At 43.9% G+C, this 25,048-nt stretch overlaps 1 protein-coding gene across 2 annotated transcripts in view; it reads left to right on the top strand.

Moving 5' to 3' along the window:
- Positions 1-9,836: 9,836 nt before the first annotated feature.
- The window catches only part of arl15a (ADP-ribosylation factor-like 15a), a 414,801-nt gene continuing 399,589 nt past the window's right edge, over positions 9,837-25,048 (top strand). The window contains exon 1 of one of the 2 annotated variants that reach the window (XM_071352106.1): positions 9,837-10,197. In XM_071352106.1, the coding sequence (XP_071208207.1) occupies positions 10,186-10,197 (12 nt within the window). In that variant the 5' untranslated portion in view covers positions 9,837-10,185. Of the gene's footprint in view, positions 10,198-19,487; positions 19,814-25,048 lie in introns of those variants that run through there. The other variant, XM_071352105.1, reaches the window with a different exon arrangement.

Raw genomic sequence — 25,048 nt, 5'->3', positions numbered from 1 at the left:
CTGATCCTAACAGGACTGACCACCTGCTCTGATTCTAACAGGACTGACCACCTGCTCTGATTCTAACAGGACTGACCACCTGCTATGATTCTAACCCTAACAGGACTGACCACCTGCTCTGATTCTAACCCTAACAGGACTGACCACCTGCTATGATTCTAACAGGACTGACCACCTGCTATGATTCTAACCCTAACAGGACTGACCACCTGCTCTGATTCTAACAGGACTGACCACCTGCTATGATTCTAACCCTAACAGGACTGACCACCTGCTCTGATTCTAACAAGACTGACCACCTGCTCTGATTCTAACAGGACTGACCACCTGCTATGATTCTAACCCTAACAGGACTGACCACCTGCTCTGATTCTAACAGGACTGACCACCTGCTATGATTCTAACAGGACTGACCACCTGCTATGATTCTAACCCTAACAGGACTGACCACCTGCTCTGATTCTAACAGGACTGACCACCTGCTATGATTCTAACCCTAACAGGACTGACCACCTGCTCCGATTCTAACAAGACTGACCACCTGCTCTGATTCTAACAGGACTGACCACCTGCTCTGATTCTAACAGGTCTGACCACCTGCTCTGGTTCTAACAGGACTGACCACCTGCTATGATTCTAACCCTAACAGGACTGACCACCTGCTCTGATTCTAACAGGACTGACCACCTGCTATGATTCTAACCCTAACAGGACTGACCACCTGCTCTGATTCTAACAGGTCTGACCACCTGCTCTGGTTCTAACAGGACTGACCACCTGCTATGATTCTAACCCTAACAGGACTGACCACCTGCTCTGATTCTAACAGGACTGACCACCTGCTCTGATTCTAACAGGACTGACCACCTGCTCTGATTCTAACAGGACTGACCACCTGCTCTGATTCTAACAGGACTGACCTCCTGCTCTGATTCTAACAGGACTGACCACCTGCTCTGATTCTAACAGGACTGACCACCTGCTCTGATTCTAACAGGACTGACCACCTGCTCTGATTCTAACAGGACTGACCACCAGCTCTGATTCTAACAGGACTGACCACCTGCTCTGATTCTAACAGGACTGACCACCTGCTCTGATTCTAACAGGACTGACCACCTGCTCTGATTCTAACAGGACTGACCACCTGCTCTGATTCTAACCCTAACAGGACTGACCACCTGCTATGATTCTAACAGGACTGACCACCTGCTATGATTCTAACCCTAACAGGACTGACCACCTGCTCTGATTCTAACAGGACTGACCACCTGCTATGATTCTAACCCTAACAGGACTGACCACCTGCTCTGATTCTAACAAGACTGACCACCTGCTCTGATTCTAACAGGACTGACCACCTGCTATGATTCTAACCCTAACAGGACTGACCACCTGCTCTGATTCTAACAGGACTGACCACCTGCTCTGATTCTAACAGGACTGACCACCTGCTCTGATTCTAACAGTACTGACCACCTGCTATGGTTCTAACAGGACTGACCACCTGCTATGATTCTAACCCTAACAGAACTGACCACCTGCTCTGATTCTAACAAGACTGACCACCTGCTCTGATTCTAACAGGACTGTCCACCTGCTCTGATTCTAACAGGACTGACCACCTGCTCTGATTCTAACAGGACTGACCACCTGCTCTGATTCTAACAGGACTGACCACCTGCTCTGATCCTAACAGGACTGACCACCTGCTCTGATTCTAACAGGACTGACCACCTGCTCTGATTCTAACAGGACTGACCACCTGCTCTGATCCTAACAGGACTGACCACCTGCTCTGATTCTAACAGGACTGACCACCTGCTCTGATTCTAACAGGACTGACCACCTGCTATGATTCTAACCCTAACAGGACTGACCACCTGCTCTGATTCTAACCCTAACAGGACTGACCACCTGCTATGATTCTAACAGGACTGACCACCTGCTATGATTCTAACCCTAACAGGACTGACCACCTGCTCTGATTCTAACAGGACTGACCACCTGCTATGATTCTAACCCTAACAGGACTGACCACCTGCTCTGATTCTAACAAGACTGACCACCTGCTCTGATTCTAACAGGACTGACCACCTGCTATGATTCTAACCCTAACAGGACTGACCACCTGCTCTGATTCTAACAGGACTGACCACCTGCTATGATTCTAACAGGACTGACCACCTGCTATGATTCTAACCCTAACAGGACTGACCACCTGCTCTGATTCTAACAGGACTGACCACCTGCTATGATTCTAACCCTAACAGGACTGACCACCTGCTCCGATTCTAACAAGACTGACCACCTGCTCTGATTCTAACAGGACTGACCACCTGCTCTGATTCTAACAGGTCTGACCACCTGCTCTGGTTCTAACAGGACTGACCACCTGCTATGATTCTAACCCTAACAGGACTGACCACCTGCTCTGATTCTAACAGGACTGACCACCTGCTATGATTCTAACCCTAACAGGACTGACCACCTGCTCTGATTCTAACAGGTCTGACCACCTGCTCTGGTTCTAACAGGACTGACCACCTGCTATGATTCTAACCCTAACAGGACTGACCACCTGCTCTGATTCTAACAGGACTGACCACCTGCTATGATTCTAACCCTAACAGGACTGACCATCTGCTCTGATTCTAACAGGACTAACCACCTGCTCTGATTCTAACAGGACTGGCCTCCTGCTCTGATTCTAACCCTAACAGGACTGACCATCTGCTCTGATTCTAACAGGACTGACCACCTGCTATGATTCTAACCCTAACAGGACTGACCACCTGCTATGATTCTGCGCACCTTAGCACACATGCACTCACCCACACAGATATACACACATTCATGCTACACACACACACATCACAACTGTTGCTACCGGACTCTTATATAGTACTGCACAATTTAAACACTTGCCCCCCCCCAATACATGTGTAAATATTGGACTATAAAGTGTGGCTTCCTGTATTATACTGATATTTAAATGCTTATTCTACTGAGCCATTTACATTATGTTCCTATTCTTGGCTGTTATTATTTCGGATTGTTGTCGCATTGCAACTGTAAGTGTAACTATGCCTACAGTAACATTATGTTTCGCCGTGAAAACATGGGCACAAATCCAAAATAATGCAGGCCCATGCCATTCCAAAACTATCAACTACTTATAACCGAAAGAGTCACTTAACTACGGGCCTACTGTCATTAACTATACTTGTTGGATGGATTTGGATGCGCATTTGTGTCTAGCTGTAGGCTAGTTGTCTAGCGATATTGTTGACCATCGTCAGCTGATCCAGGAAAAAGAAAACAAATATTGATAGAAAATAAAATGGTCTACTTCTTCTGACCACGGAAGGCACGGAGAATACCAACACCCGTGCGCACCTGAGAAACAAACAATGAGCGCACTAAACAGCTGACTAACAAAAACAAAAAAATGATAAATCAATGGACAAATCTAATGCATTGGTATTAAGGCTATTTTCTTTTGATCAAGGACGCAAGGCAAACACATTGCGAAAATGAGGAAGTACAAAGGAAAAGCTATGCGTTTAAAAGGAGCTCAGCTGAGGACTGAAACGTTGCGCGATTGAGTGGACAGCGTCACACTGTCTAGCCAGTGACGCTGTCCCCTCTTCAGTACCATAATTGGACAGGGAAACGGTCTGTGCAGTCATTTAGAAATGACAAGAAGTGGGGGTGTTTGTTTCATTTTGAAGCTTTTATTTTTTAGATTTGCCACTGTAAAACATATTTACCACTGCATTTTAAACAAATATGGTAATGCTTTAATTAGCATTATTTAGACGTAGTAACGTTTGACTTTTGTTGCATTTAGGAGAGATAACGTCTCATTCAGCCGAGCCTAGCCCCCCCCCCCCCCCCCCCCTGGCTCCCCCGTATTTCGAACCCCGCATAAAATTAATTTAATTTGAAACAACGTTCATACAGTGAATAAGATACATTAACATACTCTGGTAAATACTGCCACCCAGTGGTCATGGTTGGTCACCATGAAAGAGGGATTGCAGCTTTAAGCCGATATCACTCATTTGAAGCGTCAATAAATTACATAGATAGAGATATGCAGACTCCTTGTTAAATGTGACGCGTAATAATAATACTTGCTCTTTTATTGGGATTAAAAAAAAAATGTGAATGATATATATTATCTATTATTATTTGACCCTGTTGGTCATCTATGAACATTTGAACATCTTGGCCATGTTCTGTTATAATCTCCACCCGGCACAGCCAGAAGAGGACTGGCCACCCCTCATAGCCTGGATCCTCTCTAGGTTTCTTCCTAGGTTTTGGCCTTTCTAGGGAGTTTTTCCTAGCCACCGTGCTTCTACACCTGCATTGCTTGCTGTTTGGGGTTTTAGGCTGGGTTTCTGTACAGCACTTGGAGATATCAGCTGATGTAAGAAGAGGCTTTATAAATAAATTTGATTTGATTTGATTCTGGTCTGTGTATGGTAGGCTAGCATGCATGTGTGAATTTACCATACATTTTTGATACAAGCACTGGACACAGAGAGAGACACCCCCCCACCCCACCCCCCACCTGCCCGAGATTAACCAGTTGCCAAAAACAAAACCTAGCAGTGAAACAAGGAAATTATTCCAATCGTTTTTCCACCATTACTTTTTCCCACGGGGGATTTTAGAAACACTTAACACATAAGGGCTTACCCTGACGTGACATTTTGATGTAACATGTAAATATCTCTCGGACACTTTTATGAAGTTTATTGTAAATCACTCATTGATTATGTTGGCTCCCGAGTGGCGCAGCAGTCTAAAAGCACTGAATCTCAGTGCTAGAGGTACCCTGGTTCTATTCCAGGCTGTATCACAACCGGCCGTGATTGGAAGTCCCATAGCGCCGCGCACAATTGGCATAGCGTCGTCCAGCTTTGGCCGGAGTAGGCCGTCATTGTAAATAAAAATGTGTTCTTAACTGACTTGCCTAGTTAAATAAAGGTTAAATAAATGAAAAAATGTATCACGCTGAACTCAATTACGTGAGACAAAACTAACACAGCTCAAAAAAAAACACACGGAATCTGGGAATAATGTGTACATCACTGGTTAGAGGACAATTTGTAGAAGGCAGCTAGCTGCATTTTAAAGTGTTTAATTTTGATTAAAGCGGGCCACCAACGCTGTAAGTTTAAGGCAACACTTTTTTTTTTGTTAATCACTTCCATAGATATCACTTCCATAGATATCACTTCCATAGATATCTCTCCCGTATATATATCACTTCCATATATATCACTTTCATAGATATCACCTACATAGATATCTCTTCCATAGATATCACTTACATAGATATCACTTCCAAAGATATCACTTCCATAGATATCTCTTCCAAAGATATCACTTCCATATATATCACTTCCAAACATATCACTTACATAGATATCACTTCCAAAGATATCACTTACATAGATCTCTTCCATATATATCACTTCCATAGATATCACCTACATAGATATCTCTTCCATAGATATCACTTCCATAGATATCACTTCCATAGATATCACTTCCATATATATCACTTCCATATATATCACTTCCATAGATATCACTTCCATAGATATCACTTCCATAGATACCACTTCCATAGATATCACTTCCATAGATATCACTTCCATAGATATCACTTCCAAAGATATCACTTCCATATATATCACTTCCATAGATATCACTTCCATAGATATCACTTCCATAGATATCACTTCCATAGATATCACTTCCATAGATATCACTTCCATAAATATCACTTCCATAGATATCACTTCCATAAATATCACTTCCATAGATATCACTTCCATAGATATCACTTCCATAGATATCACTTCCATAGATATCAATTCCATAGATATCACTTCCATAGATATCACGCTGAAATCAATAGAACAGTGTAACACTGTTTAAACTAACACTATTCAAACACTGTTTAAACTAACACTATTCAAACACTGTTTAAACTAACACTATTCAAACACTGTTTAAACTAACACTATTCAAAGGCCACAGGGAAACCTGGAATAACCTATACATGGTTGGTTAGATGAGAACTTGTAGAAGGCTTATATCTATATTTTGGATTGGCGGATGTTGATTCCGGGAGGCTGCCATCACGGAAAAGGAAAGAAACCAGTTTTTCTGTTAGTTAACTTCAACGAATCACAACCCTCCATAGGATACCAACAGTGACAACGGTTGGCTGCTATTTAAATGATAGTTTGACTGTCCAATCAGTGTATTGGTGTGTCCAGCGACATTTATAGAGAGACCGCTCTAAATTCTACATGAATACAAATTATAGCTGCGTTCTAAGTCCTGGAGTCTCTGCCGAGTCCTCAACAACCGGTTCCGCTTTTCAGGGTAAATGGAAAGAGAGCCCGTGACATGACATCCGCATTTGGATGTTAACCACAGATTATCCTTTATATTGTCCAGATAGTAATGTCTTCAAAAATGGAAGGCAGTCGAGGAGGCAAGATCAGGTGGGAACATTCTAACCAATGAGAGGGCAGATATTGACGCTTTTCCTGTTTGATGGTTTCGTCGGAGGGCATAGCGAGATTTCTTATAAGCTTCCGGGTTAGAGCTCCTTGAAAGTGGCAGCTCAAGCCTTTAGCTCAGTGTAGATGTTGCCTGTAATCCATGGCTTCTGGTTAGGGTATGTCCGTACAGTCACTGTGGGGGACAACATCATAAATGCACTTATTGATGAAGACAATGACTGATATGGTATACTCCTCAATGCCATTGGATGAATCCCGGAACATATTCCAGTCTGTGCTAGCAAAACAGTCCTGTAGCTTAGTATCTGCTTCATCTGACCACTTTTTTATTGATCTCGTCACTGGTACTTCCCGCTTTAATTTTTGCTTGTAAGCAGGAATCAGGAGGATAGAATTATGGTCAGATTTGCCAAATGGAGGGCGAGGGAGAGCTTTGTATGCGTCTCTGTGTGTGGAGTATAGGTGGTACAGAGTTCTTTTTCCTCTGGTTGCACGTTTAACATGCTGATAGAAATGTGGTTAAACGGATTTAAGATTCCCTGCATTAAACTCCCTGGTTACTAGGAGCGCCGCCTCTGGGTGAGCGTTTTATAGCTTCCGTCCCTCTCCTCGCCCCTACCTGGGCTCGAACCAGGGACCCTCTGCACACATCGACAACTGACACCCACGAAGCATCGTTACCCATCGCGCCACAAAAGCCTCGGCCCTTGCAGAGCAAGGGGAACAACTACTTCAGGTCTCAGAGCGAGTGACGTCACCGATTGAAACGCTGTTAGCGCGCACCACCGCTAACTAGCTAGCCATTTCACATCGGTTACACTTATTGCGGAATACAGGTCATTCAATGCTGTCTTAGTGCCAGCCCCCGACTGTGGTGGTATGTAAACAGCTACGAAGAATACAGATGAGACTCTCTAGGTAGGTAGTGTTGTCTACAGCCTATCATGAGATACTCTACCTCAGGCGAGCAATAGCTCGAGACTTCCTGAGATTTCGTGCACCAGCTGTTGTTTACAAAAATACAAAGACAGCCGCCCCTTGTTTTACGATGTTCTATCCTGCCGGCACATCGTATAACCAGCCAGCTGTATTATGTTGTCGTCGTTCAGCCATGAGTCCGTGAAGCATAAGATGTTACAGTTTTTAATGTCCCGTTGGTAGTTTAATCTTCCTCGTAACTCGTCGATTTTATTGTCCAAAGATTGCATGTTTGCTTTCAGAATGGAGGGAAGTGGGGGATTATTCGATCACCTACGGATTCTCAGAAGGCAGCCCGACGCAGAACACGGGGATTGGGGCCTGTTCCCGAGGAAGCAGTGTAATCCTTCGCGTCTGGCTCGTCAGAGTCGTGAAAGGAAAAAGAGGATTCTGCTAGTCCGTGGTGAGTAATCGCAGTCCTGATGTCTAGAAGTTTTTTTCGGACATAAGAGATGGTAGCGGCAACATTATGTACAAAATAAGTTTAAAAAAACAACAACGCAACTAACAACGCAAATAAACAAACAAAAAAAAACAATCGGCTGGGGGCACGTAAAATGTCTGCCATCCTCTCTGATGCCATTTTCCATTGCCACATGTCCTACTTATATCAGTACACTCGTAACAACCTAATAATTACAAAACGTCTATTTGATCAAATAAGCCATACTTAAAAAAATAAGCCACTACATTTTTTGTTAACCTAAATTCGACACTCCCTCATTGACCGCCATACAAAAGTGGTGTTTCTGTAGTGCAGGCACATAATACTGTTGTTTGGTTAGTGGTGTTTCTGTAGTACAGGCACATAATACTGTTGTTTGGTTAGTGGTGTTTCTGTCACGCCCTGACCTTAGATATCTCTGTTTTCTATTTATTTTGGTTAGGTCAGGGTGTGACTAGGGTGGGTACTCAAGTTTTTTGTATGTCTAGGGGTGTTGTATGTCTAGGGTTCTTGTATGTCCAGGGTTTTTGTAATCTAGGGGTTTTGTATTTCTATGTTTGCCTGATATGGTTCCCAATCAGAGACAGCTGTTTATCGTTGTCTCTGATTGGGGATCATATTTAGGCAGCCCTTTTTTCCCACTTTCTGGTGTGGGATCTTGACTATGTGTAGTTGCCTGTCAGCACTATATTGTATAGCGTTTCGTTCATTCTTTTAATAAAGAGAATGTACCCATACCACGCTGCGCCTTGGTCTCCTTCATGCGACGAACGTGACAGTTTCTGTAGTACAGCCACCTAACACTGTTGTTTGGTTAGTGGTGTTTCTGTAGTACAGGCACCTAACACTGTTGTTTGGTTAGTGGTGTTCTACCAGAAGGTGGTTAGGCCTAGCATTAGCATTAGCATTAGCATCTCTATATTTTTCCTGTTTTTTAATTGCTTGAAACCTGGATGTTTTACTTCATATTATGAGGCATTTTTTTTTATATACCTTGCTTCAAAGTAGCCTAACGCCAAAATCCCACCATAGAAACGTGGAGGCAATTATTTTTTATAAAGGCTTCCTCATTATGCGTTCTCCTGTTCTATTAGTTTTCTTTCAACTTTCTTTCATTTTATAGCAGCCAAAGGCAATATCCTAGTCATATTATGTAATCTCCCTTCTCTAAATTTCTTACGGGATATTTTCCATATCTGTCCAGGAAACTGTTTGCATGTGAGGTGTACATTTTAGAACATTTCTTTTCTCCCGCAAATGTTTTTTGGGACATTCACACTTTTCTAGGACCTACCGCCGTGTGCACATTGCCGCACCATTTAAAAATAAAAAATAAAACGTTTACCAACATTTTAAGCTAAACATTCTGCTCTGTTCCATCAGCCTTATTAATTGATACAAAAAAATGAATATAAGTAATGACCACAGAAAAATAAGTAGGTATATGGCTTATACCCGTGTATACCCTCCATTTCACCACTAGATGTTGTCAAAACGTCAGCTTGTGTAACGTAGTAACACATACTGTCTACATCATGGAAAGTACCCACTGGGCATAGACGTCAGCTCGAACTCTAGTTTTGATTATCAACTAACTTGAAATCAACCAAACATTTCTCCATGTCATTTGATTTAGGTAAAACACGTGGTTAAAAATTCCATTACGCTGATAACTTGTTTGTTGTTGCAAAATCCCATTTGTTTCCCACGTTGATTCAACGTCAAGAAATTACATATTTTTTGGGTTGAACTGACGTTGAAACAACGTTGATTCAACCAATGGGATGGTTTGGTCAGCTGACCATCCCATATGCTACGTTGTGAAAGGAGACAAATGACGTAGCGCTGTAGTTTCCTCCAAACCAACACTGATATTGAGAGGGATACATATTTGGAGCGGAGCCGGTGGACGTTACGTGGTGGTCGTGGGAGTCTTTCTATCACAGTGTAAAAAATAAGTGGTCGTAGCAGCCTATATACATTCATTAATGTAATTAAACGTGGATACATTGATTTTAGATACACAGTTGGATGCATATACAAGCAGACAGCAAGAGCAAGCATTCCAACGGTATTCCCAACGCGCTTGATTTGATTTTGTCCGCTCCCCTTGGAAAGGCGGGGAATACAAAGCAAAGTGCACTCCAGCAATAATCCGCATTGAGTAGATCGACTCATCGGAAGACTGACTTCAAATTACAGTTCATGGACTATCTGGTAATATATTTTCATACTTTGTATTTTCTCTGTTGTTGTTATTGTATTGCTTACATTTGGATGAACAATGACAATGGAATTCTCGCCATCTTCCGCGGAGTGTTTATCCTTCTATCACAGGTAAAACATATGCTAATACCTTCTTTAGCTCAAATCATAATGTATTTGTCACATGCTTCGTAAACAACAGGTGTAGACTAACAGTGAAATGCTTGTTTACGGACCCTTCCCAATAATGCAGAGAGAAAAATAGAGAAATAGTATAAAGACGAGGAATAAATACACTGAGTAACGATAACGTCGACTATATCCACGGGGTACCAGTACTGAGTCGACGTGCAGGGGTATGAGGTAATAACTTGGCTATATACACGGGGTACCAGTACTGAGTCGACGTGCAGGGGTATGAGGTAATAACTTGGCTATATACACGGGGTACCAGTACTGAGTCGATGTGCAGGGGTACGAGGTAATTGAGGTAGATATGTACATATAGGTAGGGGTAAAGTGATTAGGCAACAGGATAGATAAGAAGAATGCCCCTCTCCCCACAGGTGTGATTACTACCTCTGAGGGTTTAGAGAGCTTGTGGTAGCCCCCATCCCCTGTAGGAGGCATTTTGGTAGGCCGTCATTGTAAATAAGAATATGTTCTTAACTGGCTTAAATAAAGGTTAAATAAATAAGATAATTAGCAGCAGTATGTGATGAGTCGAAAGAGTTGGTGCTAAAGGGGGTCAATGCAGATAGTCCGGGTAACTAATTGGTTAATAATTTTAGCAGTTTTAAGGGCTCTGAGTCAGCATTTCACTGTTAGTCCACACCTGTTGTTTACAAAGCATGTGGCACAAACCGTGATTTGATTTGGTTTGTGTGTATCCACTCTTGTCTCAGAGAGTAATGAGTCTGTTGTAGGAGATTACACAGACCTCGTACAGCAGCCCACAGGCCCATTGGGGCAGAAGCTGTTCAAGGTTCTGTTGGTTCCAGACTTGTTCATCGGTACCGCTTGTAGTGCGGTAGCAGAGAGAACAGTCTATAATTTGGGTGGCTGGAGTGTGACAATTTTTAGGGCCTTCCTCTGACACCGCCTGGTATAGAAGTCTTGGTTGACAGGGAGCTCGGCTCCAGTGATGCACTGGGCCGTACACACGACCCTCTGTAGCGCCTTACCGGTCGGATACCAAGCAGTTGCCATACCAAGCGGTGATGTAGCCAGTCAAGATGCTCTCGATGGTGCAGCTGTAGAACTTCTTGACGATATAAGGGCCCATGCCAAATGCCTCCTGAGGGGGAAGAGGCGTTTGTCGTGCCTTCTTCACGACTGTGTCGGTGTGTGTGCACCATGTTAATTGTTTAGTGACGTGGACACCAAGGAACTTAAAACCCGCTCCACTACAGCCCCGTCGATGTGGATGGGGGCGTGCTCGGCCTTCCGTTTCCTGTAGTTTTACGATCAGCTACTTTGTCATTGCTGATGTTGAGGGAGAGGTTGTTGTTCTGGCACCACACTGCCCAGGTCACTGACCTCCTCCCTATAGGCTGTCTCATCGTCTTCGGTGATCAGGCCTACCACCGTCGTGTAGTCAACAAACTTAATGATGATGTTGGAGTCGTGCGTTGCCACGTAGATAATTATGAGGACTGCCTTATTTGGGGCGATTTATGTTACGCTAGCCCCAATGTTTGAATAAATTTTGTTGCCAGCTGTTTTGTTGCCATACATAGGCCTACATCTTTTGAAGAGATACAATTGTATTTTGGTGCATCCCTGCTGTTACAGGTCGCTAATCATAAATCAATCTATCCCTGCATGGTGTTTCGAGGCTGCTGGCACTCACTTGTCAATCATCCAACAATGACCCAATTCTGTTTAGGCTATTAGACAGCTAATTACCTAATACTTTATTAATTACTATCAAACCTTCCCCCTCCTGAAATGGTAGCCTACATTTTAAAGGTGTTTTTAATAATGTGGCGTTTAATAATAAGGTGTTATTTCATCACTAACTGAAGGTTATTTGGTCTGGACTATTGTTGTTGTAAACAAATTATATTTTCATTTTGCGTTGGGGCTCTATGTAACAAATGAATAGAGCCATAAGCTCAATGACCTGACGAAGGTACGTGGTGGAGCTGGGTTAGGATGGTTGTTAGTGAATAACGGTACGTGGTGAAGCTGGGTCAGGATGGTTGTTTGTTAGTGAATAAAGGTAGGTGATGGAGCTGGGTCAGGATGGTTGTTTGTTAGTGAATAAAGGTACGTGGTGGAGCTGGGTCAGGATGGTTGTTAGTGAATAAAGGTACGTGGTGGAGCTGGGTCAGGATGGTTGTTAGTGAATAAAGGTACGTGGTGGAGCTGGGTCAGGATGGTTGTTAGTGAATAAAGGTACGTGATGGAGCTGGGTCAGGATGGTTGTTTGTTAGTGAATAAAGGTACGTGATGGAGCTGGGTCAGGATGGTTGTTTGTTAGTGAATAAAGGTATGTGATGGAGCTGGGTCAGGATGGTTGTTTGTTAGTGAATAAAGGTACGTGATGGAGCTGGGTCAGGATGGTTGTTTGTTAGTGAATAAAGGTACGTGATGGAGCTGGGTCAGGATGGTTGTTTGTTAGTGAATAAAGGTATGTGATGGAGCTGGGTTAGGATGGTTGTTTGTTAGTGAATAAAGGTACGTGATGGAGCTGGGTCAGGATGGCTGTTTGTTAGTGAATAAAGGTACGTGATGGAGCTGGGTCAGGATGGTTGTTTGTTAGTGAATAAAGGTACGTGGTGGAGCTGGGTCAGGATGGTTGTTAGTGAGTAATGGTACGTGGTGGAGCTGGGTCAGGATGGCTGTTTGTTAGTGAATAAAGGTACGTGATGGAGCTGGGTCAGGATGGTTGTTTGTTAGTGAATAAAGGTACGTGGTGGAGCTGGGTCAGGATGGTTGTTTGTTAGTGAATAAAGGTACGTGATGGAGCTGGGTCAGGATGGTTGTTTGTTAGTGAATAAAGGTACGTGATGGAGCTGGGTCAGGATGGTTGTTTGTGAATAAAGGTACGTGATGGAGCTGGGTCAGGTTGTTTGTTAGTGAATAAAGGTAGGTGATGGAGCTGGGTCAGGATGGTTGTTTGTTAGTGAATAAAGGTACGTGGTGGAGCTGGGTCAGGATGGTTGTTTGTTAGTGAATAAAGGTACGTGATGGAGCTGGGTCAGGATGGTTGTTAGTGAATAAAGGTACGTGATGGAGCTGGGTCAGGATGGTTGTTAGGTAATAAAGGTACGTGGTGGAGCTGGGTCAGGATGGTTGTTAGTGAATAAAGGTACGTGATGGAGCTGGGTCAGGATGCTTGTTAGTGAATAAAGGTAGGTGATGGAGCTGGGTCAGGATGGTTGTTAGTGAATAAAGGTACGTGATGGAGCTGGGTCAGGATGGTTGTTTGTGAATAAAGGTACGTGATGGAGCTGGGTCAGGATGGTTGTTTGTGAATAAAGGTAGGTGGTGGAGCTGGGTCAGGATGGTTGTTAGTGAATAAAGGTACGTGATGGAGCTGGGTCAGGATGGTTGTTAGTGAATAAAGGTACGTGATGGAGCTGGGTCAGGATGGTTGTTAGTGAATAAAGGTACGTGATGGAGCTGGGTCAGGATGGTTGTTAGTGAATAAAGGTACGTGATGGAGCTGGGTCAGGATGGTTGTTAGTGAATAAAGGTAGGTGATGGAGCTGGGTCAGGTTGTTTGTTAGTGAATAAAGGTACGTGGTGGAGCTGGGTCAGGATGGTTGTTAGTGAATAAAGGTACGTGATGGAGCTGGGTCAGGATGGTTGTTAGTGAATAAAGGTAGGTGATGGAGCTGGGTCAGGTTGTTTGTTATTGAATAAAGGTACGTGGTGGAGCTGGGTCAGGATGGTTGTTAGTGAATAAAGGTAGGTGATGGAGCTGGGTCAGGATGGTTGTTAGTGAATAAAGGTAGGTGATGGAGCTGGGTCAGGATGGTTGTTAGTGAATAAAGGTACGTGGTGGAGCTGGGTCAGGATGGTTGTTAGTGAATAAAGGTACGTGATGGAGCTGGGTCAGGATGGTTGTTAGTGAATAAAGGTACGTGATGGAGCTGGGTCAGGATGGTTGTTTGTGAATAAAGGTACGTGATGGAGCTGGGTCAGGATGGTTGTTAGTGAATAAAGGTAGGTGATGGAGCTGGGTCAGGATGGTTGTTAGTGAATAAAGGTACGTGATGGAGCTGGGTCAGGATGGTTGTTAGTGAATAAAGGTACGTGATGGAGCTGGGTCAGGATGGTTGTTAGTGAATAAAGGTACGTGATGGAGCTGGGTCAGGATGGTTGTTTGTGAATAAAGGTAGGTGATGGAGCTGGGTCAGGATGGTTGTTAGTGAATAAAGGTAGGTGTTGAAGCTGGGTCAGGATGGTTGTTAGTGAATAAAGGTACGTGATGGAGCTGGGTCAGGATGGTTGTTAGTGAATAAAGGTACGTGGTGGAGCTGGGTCAGGATGGTTGTTAGTGAATAAAGGTAGGTGATGGAGCTGGGTCAGGATGGTTGTTAGTGAATAAAGGTAGGTGATGGAGCTGGGTCAGGATGGTTGTTAGTGAATAAAGGTAGGTGATGGAGCTGGGTCAGGATGGTTGTTAGTGAATAAAGGTAGGTGATGGAGCTGGGTCAGGATGGTTGTTAGTGAATAACGGTACGTGATGGAGCTGGGTCAGGATGGTTGTTAGTGAATAAAGGTAGGTGATGGAGCTTATGAGTGTGCGGAGTTATGTTTATTTTATACCAACTTCTTTCGGCCCTGCACCCCATTAACGGATGTGTGTTTGATAAGACTTGACGACGGGTTGGGCTCTTTGGCCGTGTTCTGTGTGCACTACCGTACTGACCTGCTTTGACAGGATAAACTTCAAGGTGGAATTGGTTGTATTGTGCTTTTGGATATTACCTTCCCACATCTCAATGTTGTTGCCTTTATTCCAGCCAGGGTGCAATGCCAATGTGTAACCAGGAGATTAGGGGTCTTGGGTTCTTGCCTACATTCTAGGGATGGGTGTTGCTGCTGTAACAGTACAGCGACTGAGGGGAAGCTGTGTAGACACAGACACACACACACACACACACACACACACACACACACACACACACACACACACACACACACACACACACACACACACACACACACACACACACACACACACACACACACACAGACACACAGACACACACCAGTGCTTAGAGAGGCTTTCCCAGAGAATTACTTTTTTTCTCTTTTTCTTTTCTCGCTTTGGTGCAATTTTCAGAAGTATGTGGTCAATTTCACAACTCTTAGTACAAAACTCAAAACAGATCATCAAAAAGGCAGTTGTTTCAAGACTCAATATCACACAGTCACTTTTTCACCAAACAGTGTTTCATCTAGAAATACATGTTTCACATTGCAGTTCGAGTTCATATAGAGTACTTGCTTTTCACAATGCAATGCTCACATTACTGTCGTGTCTTTGACTATGCCAGATTGATTGCTATGACATGCTATTCTTTTTATTTATTTTTTAATTTTAATTTTTAAATTTCTTAAAAATTTTCTCCCCTTTTCTCCCCAATTTTCGTGGTATCCAATCGCTAGTAATTACTATCTTGTCTCATCGCTACAACTCCCGTACGGGCTCGGGAGAGACGAAGGTCGAAAGTCATGCGTCCTCCGAAGCACAACCCAACCAAGCCGCACTGCTTCTTAACACAGCGCGCCTCCAACCCGGAAGCCAGCCGCACCAATGTGTCGGAGGAAACACCGTGCACCCGCCCCCCTCGGTTAGCGCGCACTGCGCCCGGCCCGCCACAGGAGTCGCTGGAGCGCGATGAGACAAGGATATCCCTACCGGCCAAACCCTCCCTAACCCGGACGACGCTAAGCCAATTGTGCGTCGCCCCACGGACCTCCCGGTCGCGGCCGGCTGCGACAGAGCCTGGGCGCGAACCCAGACTCTGGTGGCGCAGCATAGCACTGCGATGCAGTGCTCTAGACCACTGCGCCACCCGGGAGGCCCCATGACATGCTATTCTATAAAATAATTTCTCCGTAATTAATATTACCTGATTGAACTAATCACGTAAATATTAATTAACTAGAGAGGGACACCACGAAAGAATATTTATAGAGCTGTTATCTTTCGAATAAACTCTTAAAGATTTAGTAATATTTTACTAAATAGCAGTCACATTAATCGTCATTTTATTCAGTCTCATCTGAAAGTTGTAAGTCCTTGATTATCTGCAAGAATCCTGGCTAACAAGTTGAATCAGCAATACAAAATTGGGTTTAATTATTTATTTACTAAATACCTAACTAATCACACAGAATCACACATATACAATTAAATCATAACTTGATCACAAATTACGTCATACAGAAAAACGTCCCTGGCGGGCGGAATAGATATGACAGCTTGTTACACAAAGGAAAGGGGCTGAGTCTTAGTGAAAGAGCGGGAGATTCGAACATAGGCGAGCTGTGCTGTCGTAAATATAGTATCTGATGCATTCTAAATTACCGCCCATTTGAAAAAGAAAATGCAATACATATTTACTCTGTTGCCAACTCAACGGCTAGGAGATATCACTTCTGTAGTGAACACGAGTTCAAAGTTCATACCATTCACAATCAAAGTCCATGCTGATGTTGGCCTAGTTCTGTAGTTATTGTCTGAACCATTCTGACATCGGATCGTCATCCAAAATGTACCCGGAACAGGAAGTTATATTCTTGTCACTGGCTTTATATAGTGGAGGTAGAGGGGTGTGTCTGAAAAGTTTATAACCCATGCCTCTTCACAGGGGTGGGCCACTGGTTGAGCTGAGGAAAACTTATGAAAGCACAGATCTCTCATTTGGAAGCTAAATTTACATTTAATCTCCTCACAAATAATCTCATATTCAAACATTTCAATTAAACCACAATTCCATGTGAATCCGATACCTCTGACATTTATACTTTCCACAGTAGTCACAGTAATGTTAGCATAGAGGTATAGTAGCTCTATAGCTAGCTAATGTTAGCATAGAGGTATAGTAGCTCTATAGCTAGCTAATGTTAGCATAGAGGTATAGTAGCTCTATAGCTAGCTAATGTTAGCATAGAGGTATAGTAGCTCTATAGCTAGCTAATGTAAGCATAGAGGTATAGTAGCTCTATAGCTAGCTAATGTTAGCATAGAGGTATAGTAGCTCTATAGCTAGCTAATGTTAGCATAGAGGTAGCAAGCTAGCTCTTTCATTTACCCGGTTTCACTTCCTTGCCAGTGATAATGCTCAGTGATAATGCTGGTATTGCTGTCTGTTCGAGATGCTTTAGAAGCCACATTAATGGTAGGGACAGCATCCACTTTGAGAAGACAACTTCTTGCTGAAGCTTTCCTTCCATTGTTGGTAGCCGTGGACATTCTCAGGGATGAAATGTGCTTCAGCAAGAAGTAGACGCACAATTCGCCGCCTCATTCTCACAAATCTGTTCCACTTTTTACTATATTTTTCATTCAACGTGTTGCATTGACTGCAGGGCATTGTGGGATTGTTTACTAAGTTAAAGCTGATTTGGAGAAAAATCTCAAAACCAAACTGTTAGAACAACATTGCAATATTATAACAATTTATTTAAGTTTATTTATTTATTTAATTTAAGTTACTATTATATACGTTTCTGACATTCAGGAATAGATGCTACTCTCCCTTTAAGGGAAACATCGGCTGCATTGATAGACAGACTTGAGCCAAGAGACACGTTTGACAGAAGAAAAAAATCTAATACCGAAAGGTTTTTCATCTTCTAGTATCGGAAAAAGTACAGAGATTTTGGTATATCATACAACACTAGTTACAAGCCTGCTAGAGTTAGTGGCAGCTGGACGAGCAGTATCCTTTGTCGTAGTACTGATGAATCCTGAGGTAAGGTAACTATGGTAACTGACGCTGGATAGCTTTACAAAACCCTGAGAAGATCTAGCTTCAATCGTAGTGTGCCACCCTGGACTGTCTGTCTGTCTGTCTGTCTGTCTGTCTGTCTGTCCTTTGTGCCACCCTGGACTGTCTGTCTGTCTGTCTGTCTGTCTGTCCTTTGTGCCACCCTGGACTGTCTGTCTGTCTGTCTGTCTGTCTGTCCTTTGTGCCACCCTGGACTGTCTGTCTGTCTGTCTGTCCTTTGTGCCACCCTGGACTGTCTGTCTGTCTGTCTGTCTGTCTGTCCTTTGTGCCACCCTGGACTGTCTGTCTGTCTGTCTGTCTGTCTGTCTGTCCTTTGTGCCACCCTGGACTGTCTGTCTGTCTGTCTGTCTGTCCTTTGTGCCACCCTGGACTGTCTGTATGTCTGTCTGTCTGTCTGTCCTTTGTGCCACCCTGGACTGTCTGTCTGTATGTCTTTCTGTCTGTCTGTCCTTTGTGCCACCCTGGACTGTCTGTCTGTATGTCTTTCTGTCTGTCCTTTGTGCCACCCTGGACTGTCTGTCTGTATGTCTTTCTGTCTGTCTGTCCTTTGTGTCTCTCAAATTCTACTTTCTATCTCTGAAAAACAAACGTGGCTAGACAGACAAAGACAGACAGACAGACGATATATAGACAGATAGACGATAGACAGACAGACAGACATATGATAGACAGACAGACAGACAGACAGACAGACAGACAGACAGACAGACAGACAGACAGACAGACAGACAGACAGACAGACAGACAGACAGACAGATAGATAGACACATAGACAGACAGATATATGGACAGACAGACAGACAGATATATGGACAGACAGACAGACAGACGTATATATAGATGGACAGACAGACAGATATATGGACAGACAGATATATGGACAGACAGACAGACAGACAGACAGACAGATATATATACACAGACAGACAGACAGACAGACAGACAGACAGACAGACAGACAGACAGACAGACAGACAGACAGACAGACCAACAGAATACGAGACCAAAACAACATGACACACGTCAACCCATTTTGATTGACATTGTGTGTTGGGGGCACTGGTGTGTAAACAGCGTGGACTTGTGTAATTGTCTCTAATCCAATTTGTAGTCTTATTTTGGAGTGTGCTGGTAGGCTAGTTGTTATATCTGAGCCCTTAATCGCCATACAGAGATATCCTCCTCCTCCTCATCCTCCTCATCCTCCTCCTACTAATCTCTGCCTAACAGCTTCATTCTCATTGTTTCTCTTCAGTTTTATGAATGAATATGAAGAGTATTCCTTCCTCCTTTTTCTCCTCTGTGGTTCTGCTCCTCCTCTCCCGTCCCCCTGCTCCTCCTCTCCCGTCCCCCTGCTCCTCCTCTTCCTCCTGTTTCTCTTCCCCTCTTCTCCTCCGGTTTTCAGTTGGAGTTCAAGGAAGATATTAGATCTGTAAACGATTGGCTGGTTCTGGTCTCATGTTGACTTGAAATGCGCCGATCGTCTCGCTCCACTGCTCACTCCATCGTCCCTCCTTCCTGCCTGGCCTCATTCAGTAACCTCACTACCGGCTTAGCTTGTTGTGTTGTCGGGGGTAACGCTGTTGCCGGGGACGATGTCTGAGCACATGCAGCTGTCCTTAGCTCTGTGTAGGATCGGCTTCTATACGGTAAGAAATATGAATACTTTACTATCATCATAACAGGTGTTGTGTTGTGAGTGCGGGGGAAGATGTCTGTTACATGGATGTGCTCTTGTTTTTGAGTGTGTGTGTGTGAGTGTGTGTGTGTGTGTGTGTGTGAGAGAGAGGGGGGAGATGGTGGGGGGGAGGGCGGGTGTAGGATCTGTATGCAAGGGGGAGCAGGAAGGGAGCCACTGTTTGGTTTATGAATGGAGAGGCACTAAGCACCTCTCTCTCTCTCTCTCTCTCCAGTCCAGTCTTCTGTTATGAAGGTGCAACAGTCAAGATAGGATGTAAAGCAGAGTATGAAAGGAAGCGGTTTAGCCAATATCTCTGTGCTTATATTGCTTTGAAGATGTTTAAGGCGGAGTTTACACATCTTTTGACCAGTAGTTGGTCTTTTGACCAATCAGATCAGATCCCGCACTCCTCCCCCCTGTAACTATTCCCCAGGCCGTTGCTGTAAATGAGAACGTGTTCTCAGTCAGCTTACCTGGTAAAATAAATAAAAATAATGGTTAAATCAAATAAAGAAATTCTATTTTGCCAATAATTGGGCAAAAGATCAGAATTGTGATGCCTGTGTAAACGTAGATATGGTTCCTGAGCCTGAGGCAGATCACATAATCTGATCTGAATCAGCTGAGATGCTTTACTGAATGTGGCTTTATGTTTATCTCTCCGATTCTCTCTCTCTCGACTGTTTTGAATGCATCCTACAGCTTATGAGGTGGGAGGCTGATACCTCTATGCTTCCTATAGCCTATGAGGTGGGAGGCTGATACCTCTATGCATCCTACAGCCTATGAGGTGGGAGGCTGATACCTCCTCTATGCTTCCTATAGCCTATGAGGTGGGAGGCTGATGCCTCTATGCTTCCTATAGCCTATGAGGTGGGAGGCTGATACCTCTATGCATCCTACAGCCTATGAGGTGGGAGGCTGATTCCTCTATGCATCCTACAGCCTATGAGGTGGGAGGCTGATACCTCTATGCATCCTACAGCCTATGAGGTGGGAGGCTGATGCCTCTATGCATCCTACAGCCTATGAGGTGGGAGGCTGATGCCTCTATGCATCCTACAGCCTATGAGGTGGGAGGCTGATACCTCTATGCATCATATAGCCTATGAGGTGGGAGGCTGATACCTCTATGCATCCTATAGCCTATGAGGTGGGAGGCTGATACCTCTATGCATCCTACAGCCTATGAGGTGGGAGGCTGATGCCTCTATGCATCCTACAGCCTATGAGGTGGGAGGCTGATGCCTCTATGCATCCTACAGCCTATGAGGTGGGAGGCTGATACCTCTATGCATCCTATAGCCTATGAGGTGGGAGGCTGATGCCTCTTCAGGATGTGTTTCTTCCATGATTTGACACAGAGCTACGTATAGATGGACTGAGTTGTTGTTTTGCTTTTGAGGAGGCTTTCAAATCCCTGAAAGGTTAACGGATTGGTGAAGCTGTTGCTTTAGAAAAAAGTGTCTCTATAGAGTTGATTTGAAAAATATACACTGAATGTACAAAACATTATGAACACCTTCCTATTGAGTTGCACCCCCTCTTTTACCCTCAGGGCATGGTCTCAAAAGCGTTCCACAGGGATGCGGGCACCATTTTGACTCCAATGTTTCCCACAGTTGTGTCAAGTTGGCTGGATGTCCTTTGGGTGGTGGACCATTCTTGATACACACAGGAAACTGTTGAGGGTGGAAAAACCCAGCAGCGTTGTAGTTCTTGACACAAACCGGTGTGCCTGGCACCTACTACCATACCCCGTTCAAAGGCACTTCAATCTTTTGTCTTGCCCCATTCACCCTCTGAATGGCACACATAGACAATCCATGTCTCAGTTGTGTCAAGGCTTAAAAATCATTCTTTGATCTGTCTCCTAGATTTAACACGTGACGTGAATAAGGGATCATAGCTTTTCACCTGGAATCACCTGGTCAGTCTGTCGTGGAAAGAGCAGGTGTACTTAATGTTTTGTCCGCTCAGTGTACGGCGCAAAAAAGGTAATGAATATCTAGTATCTTGGATTTCTTGGTGAGGCATTGTGTGCGTTGGCAGGTGTATCTGACCGTTACTTTCTGTAGTATGTATTGGCCAGCCTGTAGCCTACCGTAGTCATTCTGTTGCTGCTAGTATTTGAGGTCATTGTGTTTTTTTTGTAACGTAGATACTTGAGTCCAACACTCTTGCTGAAAATGCAATCTAACCTACTTGTTACATTCCAGTGATGTATTTCAAAATACTGTTGTTTCCCCACCCGACCACCCAAAGCTCGTTGACACGTGTCAAACAAGCTACTTTTGACTGCATGTTGTTTCTCAATACAACACCTTCCCGAAAGCCCTACTATGAGAAACGACACTGGCAGCAGTTTAGTGAGAGACTTGGCACGCGGCCCATTGTCAGACACGTAGAGGACCAATCAAAAGAGGGGCATATGCGTTCTGTGGAAAATAATGCGCGACCCGCTAGCAGAGTGTCACTGACCTTCCAGATGATAGATGATGGTGACGTCACTCACTCGGAGACCTTGAAGTAGTTGTTCCCCTTGCTCTGGCAAGAGCCGAGGCTTTGTGTGGAGTTATAGGTAACGATGCTTTAAGGGTGTCAGTTGTTGATGTGTGCAGAGGGTCCCTGGTTCTAGCCCAGGTAGGGGCGAGGAGAGGGACGGAAGCAAAACTGTTACATTGATGCTGTTGACCCGGATTCACTGGTTGCTGCGGAAATGGAGGCGATCGAATTGGGGTGAGTGTAACCTGAGAAACCATCCTGTGGCTTTTTCCAAATACCTCTGTACACAGTATATACGGTATACAGCCCAAGCCTAATTATCAGGGACAGGAGATGTTTCATGAAGAGTCTACCTAACCAGTCAGGTGGCTGTTTGACGAAACAAGGCTTCGGAAGTCATTGATCACATTCTTCTGATAAAGTGATACAGGCATCAGCACACTACTTAGGGATTTCAACGAATTCATTCGGAGGTCCGGCATCAAATGTAACATCACTACCACAACCCATCTCAGTAATGGGTGCAACCTTTTACAGATTGGATTAGTTTAGAAAAACGTTAAGTTATTTTACTTTGTATAGTATAAGATCAATTAATTAATCAATGTTCATTAGTCAACAGAGATATTAAAACAAACTATTCACAAAAAGAATAACTACCTGTAACAAAGCATGCTGGGAAATGTAATACTGCGGCCCCTCCCACATATTTTTCACTCAGAGTTAACGGTAATAACCTGAACACAGTCGAGTAACAACAACACCACATGATGGAATAGATTTCTTCTATCAAATCAAGTTTATTTTATATAGCCCTTCGTACATCAGCTAATATCTCGAAGTGCTGTACAGAAACCCAGCCTAAAACCCCAAACAGCAAGCAATGCAGGTGTAGAAGCACGGTGGCTAGGAAAAACTCCCTAGAAAGGCCAAAACCTAGGAAGAAACCTAGAGAGGAACCAGGCTATGAGGGGTGGCCAGTCCTCTTCTGGCTGTGCCGGGTGGCTGTGCCGGTTCTATCAAATGTCCTGTTCAGTTGTGCTGAAATGTAGTTCAGGTGACAGACATTCCTAACTCTGATCTATTTATAATGACTAAATGCACTCTAAACAGGACAATGGGAAAGTTAACACTAGCTTAAAATCTAAACTCTTTAGGCCATATAGGTGTTCTCCTGGTTAGAAACGGACTGGAAATAGCTGACTGTGTTTAAGTTGTAAAACTGACGTTTAGGTTTATAAACATGTCCCACGTTTCATGGTTTTACAGTGTAGGTTCCCACTGGAAACCCCACTATACTGTAGGCCTACATAACATATACACGCACGCACGCACGCACGCACGCACGCACGCACGCACGCACGCACACACACACACACACACACACACACACACACACACACACACACACACACACACACACACACACACACACACACACACACACACACACACACTACATGAAGGATCTTATCTGTGCCGTGGAAGGAAATAAATATTTGTATACACAACAACTACTCAGTCTACTCAGTCACACAACGACTACTCAGTCTGAGGTCCTGAGGGCTTTGCAGCAGGTTTTCATCAAGGATCTCTCTGTACTTTACTCCTTTCATCTTTCCTTCGATCCTGACTATTCTCCCAGTCCCTGCCGCTGAAAAACATCCCCACAGCATGATGCTGTCACCACCATGCTTAACCGTAGGGATGGTGCCAGGTTTCCTCCAGACGTGATGCTCGGCATTCAATTAAAAGAGTTCAATCTTGGTTTCATCAGACCAGAGAATCTTGTTTCTCATGGTCTGAGAGTCTTTAGGTGTCTTTTGGCGAACTCCAAGCGGGCTGTCATGTGCCTTTTACTGAGGAGTGGCTTCCGTCTGGCCACCCTACCATAAATGTCTGATTGGTGCAGTGCTGCAGGGATGGTTGTCCTTCCGGAAGGTTCTCCCATCTCCACAGAGAAACTCTGGAGCTCTGTCAGAGTGACCACCGGGTTCTATAAAGGAACAGTTTTTATATAAAGGAACAGTTTTTGCTTTGTCATTATGAGTTATTGTGTATAGATTGATGAGGAAAATGTTTTATTTAATCAATTTTAGAATAAGGCTGTAACGTTACAAAATGTGGAAACAGTTAAAGGGGTCTGAATACTTTCCCGAATGCACCGTGTCGTACAATATTAAATGTTCTCGACACGTTTCATGTGTCCAGTTTTCTGAGGGTTTCTGAGAACATGGTTGCCATGGTTATGTTCTAGACACGTTTTCATGGGAACGTTGCAAGAACATTTCTGTGTGTCAGTTGTCAGGACGTCGCCTGATGGTCCCAAAGAAACGTTCTCCCCAAAAATGTGTTGTTTCATTACACATCAAGCCTTGTTACTGTTGCCGGGCCAATCAAGGCCCTGATTGGTGAGCCATTGATCCATGAATTGTTCTTCGTCTGCTGGCAAGATTAGGGATACTTACACAGTGCTTTTAACATAGTATTTTCAATTTACATTTGACACATAATTACATTGTGTATGTACATTTATACAGTTGTTATTCTTCAACATGTCCTCACCTGGGATTTGAACTCACAACCTCTTGGTTGACAGTATTCCAAGCTTCCTGCTATGCCACTAGTTCCGTGTCACATATCGGTTCATCTGATTTTGATTTAGGCATACTTATTTCAGCAATTTAAGGGGTTTCAG

Source organism: Salvelinus alpinus, chromosome 19, assembly GCF_045679555.1.
Source record: "Salvelinus alpinus chromosome 19, SLU_Salpinus.1, whole genome shotgun sequence".
Classification (NCBI taxonomy): domain Eukaryota; kingdom Metazoa; phylum Chordata; class Actinopteri; order Salmoniformes; family Salmonidae; genus Salvelinus; species Salvelinus alpinus.
Note: the sequence above shows the minus strand (reverse complement) of the source record. Positions and strands in the feature narration are given on the sequence as shown.